The sequence below is a fragment of the Mus pahari genome, chromosome 12 (genome assembly GCF_900095145.1).
Source record: "Mus pahari chromosome 12, PAHARI_EIJ_v1.1, whole genome shotgun sequence".
Lineage (NCBI taxonomy): Eukaryota > Metazoa > Chordata > Mammalia > Rodentia > Muridae > Mus > Mus pahari.
In genome coordinates, this window is record NC_034601.1 from 17,616,162 (window position 1) to 17,625,375 (window position 9,214).

The following is a 9,214-nucleotide window of genomic DNA, read 5'->3' on the forward strand; positions in this document are numbered from 1 at the left end:
AAAAAAAAAAAAAAAACAGATGGGAAATGTATACTAACATCAACATTATTTTCACTTTAAGTGTATCCAACCTGGGCATAGAATAAAATTCCAAAATCACATAAGCTTGAGTAGTAACAAAAAATTAAAAACACTCAATTATCTTATTAGTTTTACAAAGCATTGTCTATGAGTATTATGTTCTCTCTGCAAGATACAGACATAATGTAAAAAGCACTGACAATAGGCTAAAGTGTACCAACACAACATGCATCCTTCAGTCATTTAATTCATTTGTTAATAGCTCTAAAGACCTAACAACACTCAGAAAAATTTTAAAGTTGCCATAGCTTTAAGATGATAATCTTTAATATTCTGCATGGTGAAGACAACTATTGGTTTTCTGTGGATTGTGTGTATTATGCTAATCACCTAGCTATAATCAGTCAAAACAGACAGGAATTTTGTGTTTATTTTTCTCGGAGTAGCACACTAGAAGAAAACAGTGTTTACTTTAGAATCATTGTAATAAACTAAAGAGAAAAGACACAAATACCAGCTACTATCACACTTTGGATTAGCTCTCATTTCACTTGTATGACCCATTTCTTTTAAGGGAAGCTACTATACATACTTCAGCAAAAACCCTATTTCAGTTGGAACAGGCGTTAAACTGAAACAATATAAAAGAATCATCCTCATTTGGCACATGTAGATCTCAACATTTGGACTTAAGCGGTATAGCTTTCCACAAACTTGTGAAAACCTAATGCTTTCATCACAATATAAACAATGGTGTTAAGATGCTTTGCTTAGATTTTAATCCCATAATCACCCTGGTAACAATCTTCGATTTTTCCAGTAGAAAATTCTACTATACACTGTTCAGTATCAAAGCAGAAAATATCATGCATTTTGAGAGTCCAAAGGGCATTAAGAGACCACCAGTTCCAACTCTGTACTCACTCATGCCCCAGAACCAGCAGAGAATAGATCAAAACCCTAAGGCAAAATGGGAGGCCATTTACCCAGGATGGATAGCACACTGCTGCAGCCTGCTATTTGACTACAAAGTTTTTTAAAGAATTGCATTTCCATCATTTGACTAAGCAGTTAAAATTAGAATTATTACCTAATTTAAATGGGTTCCCTTGGAAGTCACTTCTTTACCCTGTATATACTTCTTCTATTAAACAAATAATGCATGCATGTTTAGCAAAATATACAGGGACACATAAACAGACTAGTAATTACTTAGCGTAGTGCTTTCTGATTCCAGATTACTTCTTATCTTAACTTCATTTTTATTTCTTTTCTTCATTCTTCCGTTTCAAATTCTGACTTCTTTCATCTTCCCCACTTCACACAAATTGCTCAATATTCTACAAGTGGGACTTCTGGTCTGATAATTAGCATGCATTCTTTCTTTTATTTTTTCAAATTTCAGCTTCACTTATTCCTGAGCTTCAAATACTCATTTATAAAACTTGTCAAATGACGACTTCCGCATTTTCCTTCTTCAACATTAACCTTAATAGAAAAAGAACAGGATGAAGAATATTTTAAAACTCCAGGATAAAATCCAGTGCCAAAACTGAAACTAGAAAAAAAAAATCCCTTTTCGTAGTTTTGGATTTAAAAAATACTAGATATGCAGCTCAAAAAACTGAAACTACATAGTTTTCTGTTGGTATATTGTAATCATTTGTCTATTCCAAATAAATTTATCATGCTTAACATGAATGCGAAGTGCGCCACTGAACATTTACTGTTCATTTAACATTTTTACAAACTGTAAATCACATCTCACACTTCTTATTGTATTAAAGAGAAAATGCTAAGTGTCAAAAGCACATCTCTAGTCAAAAAATGATACATTTCAGTACAAAAGTGCAAGAAAGAAAAGCATGGACAACTCATCTGCACAATAATGACAAAGGTTGGAGTTGAAGAGGTTTACAATATTGTGACTTGTCTAGATAAGGAAATGTATTTAATGCCACATTACTGTGTATTTAAAAACAGCATTGTTAGACAATGTCAGCAAACCTGACTATTTGGATCTGTTCAACCCACCCTTGGGAAATCTGCATTAGTGAAACTAAGTAGTTTAATTACTAAATTTAGAACTATTACATGCCAACAGCTATAAAGAAAAACAGAGCAAACTTGATTCCAACAGTGGTTATGTCCAAAGAATTCTGTAAGTTTCCCCCTCTATTAACAAAATATTAATCTTCTGGATGTCCAAAGGAGATATCCTAGTTCAAAGGTTGGTTATGAGAAAGTTATAATCTTCTCAAATTGTTAAAAAGGCCCACACTTTAGCATATTTGTGAATTTTAATACAAACTGGAACACTGTCGGAACACTAAGCAAAAGTGTCCATGTAACAGTCTAATTTAATTTTCCCTTGTTGCCCTGCTAAATATTTCTGCATGCTTACTATTTTCTCCTACATTTTCTTCTGGTAAAAACTAAATTTTTTTTCTTTTAGGCAATCATGGCTATAGTATCTTTTCTAACTAAGAAAAAGACTAATTTCCAGCCTAACTTTATACTCAATTATCATTTAATCTGGAAACATTTTAATGGCTTTATTTATGGGAGTTACAATAATTCATTTCCTAAAATGCAATGGGAGATATTTACTGGAAGCACGAATGTAATCATGGAATCAGAATGCCCAAGCACGTTTCCTTAGTGCCTGGCCTCCCTAAAGGTTATTTATGTATCTATACAGGGCTTAGATTCAGAAAACACTAGAGCTTTAGGTGCCATGACTTTTCAACATTCAGGCCACTTTGGTATTGTTTCATTACCGCTTTCCAAGCCTCTTATACTCAAAGAACAAAAATCACTGCTAAACAATATTTGCATTTAGGATTATTTGAACTCAGCTAAACTGAAGCAGCCACTTCATAAAACTACAAGATCAAGTACTGGGCTAACATAATTGGTTGAAAAAGGATCCTATTAGAAAAACACTTTACTGGGGGAGTAGCTTAATAACAAAATGAGATAAACAAAGAAAAACTCCACCTTGCTACAGAAAAGATCAGCATAGAAATGAATAAAGGGCTTTTTTGGCAGCCAGTCTCATGTAGCCAAGAATGGCCTCAAAGTCACTATATAGTTTTAGATGACCCGATCCTCCTGCATCCACCTCCCAAACGCAGCAGTCACCGGCACATATCTTCTACTTTTTTTCCCTCCAAGTATAACAAGGATGGAGGAGAAAAATCTTCAAATGCTTAAGTAGTTTCTTTAAAAAAAAAAAAAAAGGTGTGTGTGTGTGTGTGAGACGGGAACCTGACACACCTATACTAGCTGTAAAGTCTGTGCTTTTTATAAACTTGTAAAAAATACCAAATTTTAAACTTATGTTTATAACAATTCTTTCCCTCAAAAGCACAGTTTCTTTTCTTTCCACTACCTAAGCACAAAAACTTTAATGCGGAAAAGGGCCCCATCCAAATTGGCACATGAAAATCTATGCGAGTAACCAACCTGAAAATAGCCTCCAAAAGCAATGATTTGGAGACTAGTCAATTTTGACCTAAACTTAAAAAACATTGATAACTTAGTTCTATAATGGCCCACATCCTACAATAATAACCTGTGTAAATGCACTAATTTCTAAAATAATCACCATACCTCCTTAGAAAACAATACCTATGTATAAACACTAATTAACAATAAAACCCTGGACACATACATCATAGCTCTAATCAATGACTTGGCCAAATTACAAAGCCAAGGTTAAAAGTATTCATTTTTAGCATTTGTTTGTGGTTTTACTGAAAAGGAGAAAAAAGGGGGGGGGGGCTGTACAAACAAGACAAATTCCTCTTCAAGCTTTCAGCAAAACCAGTAGTACTTACCTTGTAAAATCATTTGTAACTTCGCCCTGAAAATACCACTTTCTATTTTGACAATAGCCACAATATTAATAAGCATTCTTATTTAAGCCAAAGGAAACAATTCTGGTTTCAAGAGACTTATACCTGTCTAGTCAGCAATGAAAAAAGTATGCAAACAATTTTCTTAACACTTGCCACATTAATTGAACCCTTTGTTAATGAAAAATGTGTGTAAAGGCCACAATTATTTTAGAAATAAATGTTTTAGTTTTAAAAACGAGAATTTAGAGTTAAGGGATAAAAACAAGGAATATACAAAGGTATCACAGGATAGATAAATTGCAGAATTTGAAAGGCAATTGGCTGGGATGGTATCCAGAAGCTACTATTTGATTCAGATGGCTTATGTTCCAAACAGTTCTCAACAGCTATCGTACCACAATATTTGCTAATTCCAAACTTCTTTAACCTCTTGGCTACTATAGTCATAAAATAGCCTAACAAAAATTTTAAATTATCTAGCTTGTACACTCCTTAGTTTCTGGCTTCTCAGGATAAAGACTCAAATTCAGTCTCAAAGAAGTTAGAATTTTATGCTAAGTGGATCATCAAAATGAATAAAAGCCTCACACTGGAACTATTACTGGGTTTTCAAATATTAACACCAATATTACTTTACACTTCTAAAGAGTGGCAGTGTTTTCCCTTCAAAGAAAAGGTGCTTTACAAAATGAATAATTTAAAAGTACTAGAAGAGATTTTAATCGCTCCAGCTTTTAAAGTAAGTCGGAAAAAAAAACCCTCAACTCAATAAATACTACAGATAGCAAAGAATGAGAACATACAGCAACAGAGCTAAACGCTAACATCCATCCAATAAATTTTGTGACCAAACTAAACACTATTTCCCCCAATCAATCTGCTTAGGAAACAACTTTGAAAGCCTAAAGGGGTGAGGGAATCCAGAAGTGTGGTAGTGTCCACAGGAAGAGAAATAGTCACTACTGAGATTCCAGGGAGCTTAACAATTTATACCATGTACATACCATGTACATTATTAACTCCAAGGATCTAGAAGTCAATGAAACTCATTTTCAGGTTCCAGAGATAGGTGGTTATACCAGGCATATCCAAGACAATTACTTTGAACATGATTTTTACACTTATAAAAGGGAAAGTGAACCATCAGATAATCATCAGATCTGGACTTGCTACTTTGCATTATGTTTGTGTATGAGGAGGCTACGTGGCAGGCAAGCATTCTGAGTTACACAACCAGTCCTTAAACTACCCCTTACTCCTTTGGAGGAGAAAATGTTTAGTCTTACTAAATAATTTACCCAGATATTTTGAACTCTGGATCCTATCCAGAATAAGCAGCTAGGATTTACAAACCTCCAACATTGCCCAGCTTACCCTGAAGTATTTTTAAACCTCATCTCTGAACTTTTGTTTTGGCAAACCTTCTTGAAAAGTTCAGCTAAATGCTTCAGTTTTCCACTCATCCCAAGATTCCAATTGAAAAGAAAAAAAAAGTAATTACAGGGCTGGAGAATTGGCTCAGTTGAGAGCACCTACTGACTTTAGAAGAGCCAGGTTTGTGCCCCAGCACCCACAATCAGGTAGCTCAAAATTGTACACATGGCCCAAAAAGGGGATCATGCACACACCACCTCAGCACTCAGAAGCCAGAGGCAGGAGATTCTCATGAGTTTGAAGCCAGCTAGCCTGGTATACATATTTGAGTTTCATACAGGCAGAGCTACAACAGAAAAAGTCTAAAAACAAAAAAATCTGAGGTGTAAGTATTCCACAATTTTCAAGTTTAGAAATAAATCAGAAAGCCGATTTTTAGTACTTTTCTTTCCAATTAAGTAGTCAGGTCAGCGGGATGTGTTGATTCACACCTTACACCACAGCATTAGGGAGGCAGAGGCAGGCAAACGCCTGAGGTTGAGACTAGCCTGGTCTACAGAGCTAAGTTCCAAGACAGTCAGGGACATAAAGTAACCCTACCTCAAATATTGAAAAATCACAAGGTGCATCTTACTAAAAACAAAAAAACAACACCTCTAATTAACAGGAGTAACAATTTCTCAGCTTTTTCAAAATGGTACCCACTTTCATTCAATTGCGTTTTTCCTCTTTAAAACTATGAAAAATGTCCACAGGCATGATGATGCATACCTATTTAATCCCAAAACAAGAAGAAACTATTTGCTTTTAATTCTAAACAGACGAACTTCAACTTCGGAAGGCAGGATCAACATCGTAAGGTACGTATGGGCAAAATTAGGAGCTCCAACAAAACGAACTTAAAAGTTGGGATATAGTTTAGTGGTGGAGGTTTGCCCATCACTGAGACTAGGTTCCATCTCCATTATCAGGAAAACATTTTGTCCCACTCCATCGGGTTCTTTCCTTAGGAAAGGCACGCACTGGTTGGCACTGAACTTTAAATTGTCTTAGGGACTCATCTCCGTTCAAATTACTCTTTTTGGGTCCAAGTTCACTATGGAGGAAGATCCCCAGAATGCTCTCTACCAAACCGTCAAAGGCCTTTTAGAGTTTACTAACCAAACAATAAACTATCAACTAGTGATTAAGAGTTCCTGTTAACTTTTTGTGAAAATAAAAACGTTAGTACCGGAAGAGCAAAACAACCATCCTTACGATGCTTGTAAGCAGTTTTCAAACTGCAAATTACCTGTTTCTCGATCCCTGGACTTCCGCATCTTCGCGTGACAGTTTTTAATCTAAACTCTACAGCCACGCTACATGCGCTTTGGGGTTGGGTCTAATCCTGGCCCATTATATACAACCTAATCAATCTAATCTCTACCGATTTTCACCCTCTGGGAGGTGGAAGCTTAAAAAAAAAAAATCCCGTCGATTGCAGAGTTTAATAGCGCCATCAATTGTCGCCAATGGTTTCTCCTTCCCAAGTCCCCCCCCCCAGGGGTGGGGAGGGAGAGACTATAACAACGCCTAACGACCTTGCGTTCTATTCCAGTAAGATCTCAACAATGGGGGAAACGCTGCAGCACAAAGCCCTCCAGCTAACGGGGCCCCAATTCCCCTCCGCTGTTTCCGTCTCCAGCTGCTCCAAGAGTTCCCCCCTAGAGCGAGCTGTCCCTTTCCGGGGCCAGGCGGCCCTCCGTCCACCGAAAAGCACCCGTCAAGTCCCCTTGGGGGCTCCCGGCCACACGTGGCTTTTCTCCGCTTCGCCCTCGGAGCCCGGGAGGGAGCGGCGGCGGCGGCGGCTCCGCCATTTTGTGCCTCTGGCAGCGCGCCCGGCCCGCGAGCCCAAGATGGCTGCGGCGCGGCTTCGCAGGAGAGCAACGGCGAAAGGAGATACCGTTCCCATCCCCCAACGCCGACGGACGCCGCGGCCATCTTTAGCCTCCCCCCGCCCCGTAACGGGGGGAAAAGAAAAAAAAAAACAAAAAAAAACAAAAAAACGGCCGTGACGGGCGCGAGGCGCACAGCCCGGCCGCCCGCGGCCTCCCTCCGGCGCCCCGGCTCCCGACACCCGGCCTCACTGGGCCGAGAGGCCTACAAGGAGAAGCAGCAGGGTGGGGGACCGCGGCCGCCCGCGCACCTCCGCGCTTACCCGCTCGCCGTAGTTCTGCTCGCCGCTGTCGCTCATGACTCCGGGTCGCTGTCACCGCTACGGGCCTTCCCTGAAGCTGTCAAGCTCCCGCCTTCCTTACAGAGGCTCCGCCGCAGCCTAGCGCGACGCCACACTTTGGGCGAGAGGAGCTCGAAGCCGACACGCTCCGCACCACCTCCGCACCGGTCTAACGCGGCCGGATGTGACGCCACGCTCTTTAACCTGGTCCCGCCCACTCCCCCGAAGGCGCGCTTTCCTGGCCCCGCCCACTCCGGCCGGCCTTCCAACCGCTTTCTCCTGCAGGGGCGCTTCCCCAAACCGGACGTGACGTCTCCCTTACCGCCCTGCCCCGACCCTCCCCTCGTCCCCGGCCGCGGCGTGGCGGGAAAGTGTGCGCCCGCCTTTGGGCGGCTGTTGTCGTCTCCTCGGGACACGGTGATGTCGGTAGCCTTGCCACAGTGGTTTCTGGGACCTTCCAGAGAACCGTCCTGGGTGGAAGAAGAGAAGAGATGGTTGCACTTTCCTCCATGCCTTTGTTCTGCCTTACTAGTTCCTCGCCTTTTGTGTTCTCTCGATCAAGGAAAGAGCACAGCCTTACACTGGATTCTCACCTCCCGTTCATTTAGACTTAATTCTAGAGCTTTCTTTCCTAAATAAAACCTTCATTTAAAACCTTAGCAACTTAAACCGGGCATAATGGTGCATGCCTTTAATGCCAGCACTAAAGAGGCAGAGACAAGCAGATCCCCGAGTTTGAGGACAGCTTGGTCTACACGGAGAAACCCTGGGTCAGAGCAAACAAAGGTTTGAGACAAAGCCTCACTGTGTTGTCTGGGTTGACCTTGAACTTACCATGTATGTTAGGTAGCCTAAGCCGATGTTAGGAATGTATTAACCCTTCTGGGTCAGCCTCGCAAATCCTGGGATTATAAACTACCAATCCTATGGCCTGGTGTGGTCGTACAAGGCGGATCTCTGTGAGTTCCAGATCAGCCTAATATACAAAGCTGGCATTCAACTGGTTTGCCTCTGCCTCCCAGATGTTGGAATTAAAGTCGTGCACCACTGCCTCTGGCTCTAATTTTGGACTCTTGATTCTCCTGCCCCTACTCCCCAAGTGCTGGGATTATAGGTGTGCCAGGACAGTCAGGATTACACAGAGAAAACCGTCTCGTCCCCCACCCTGACTTCCACCTGGGAAAATGGAAAGGAAAGAAAGAAATGGAGAAATGGGAAGCCAGGCGGGGTGGTGTACACTTGTAATCTTTGTGATCCCAGCATGAGAGGTGAGCCCAAGGACAGTGAGCTGTTTAAGGCCAACCTGGGCTACATAAGCGGCCCCCTTCAAAAAGTGACACAAAACAGCAAAGAGTAAAGGGCCTATAGTAATGGATTCCTGTTTGGGTGAAGCCATCTGCCCTCTAGCCTCTAAGGATAGCATGAAAGAACACTGAAGATATCTATAGAAAACCGTGACGAATGGGTTCTTGAGATGAATACCATTTTGACAGTCTTGTTTAATACATAGCTTCTATGAATATTCTGAACTACAGGATGATCCAACACTCTTAGTTTCAATGAATAAAACAAAAGCTAATTAATGAAACAACTGTAGTTGATCTGGTCAGCCCAGCTTTACACAGAATTCAGTCACCAACCATATCATCATTTCAACCTGAGATCATTTCCACCAGATGGTGCCAAGCCTCGACAAGACCAGACAGCCCTGGGCGGCAGCTCCACATCTGGCCAGCATCAC

General features: G+C 40.9%; 1 protein-coding gene across 3 annotated transcripts in view; it reads right to left on the reverse strand.

The window, feature by feature from the left end:
* Tra2b (transformer 2 beta homolog) overlaps positions 1–7,723 on the reverse strand; it is a 17,493-nt gene extending 9,770 nt beyond the window's left edge. Inside the window, exons 1-2 of one of the 3 annotated variants that reach the window (XM_021209255.2) lie at positions 7,456–7,635; positions 1,234–1,509 (exon numbers count right to left, since the gene is read on the reverse strand). Coding sequence is in view for 2 of the 3 variants with exons in the window: in XM_021209253.1 (XP_021064912.1) it covers positions 7,456–7,491 (36 nt within the window). In the remaining variant the exon portion in view is untranslated. Of the gene's footprint in view, positions 1–1,233; positions 1,510–7,455 lie in introns of all 3 variants that reach the window. The other 2 variants (XM_021209253.1, XM_021209254.2) reach the window with 2 other exon arrangements.
* Between the last annotated feature and the right edge of the window lie 1,491 nt (positions 7,724–9,214).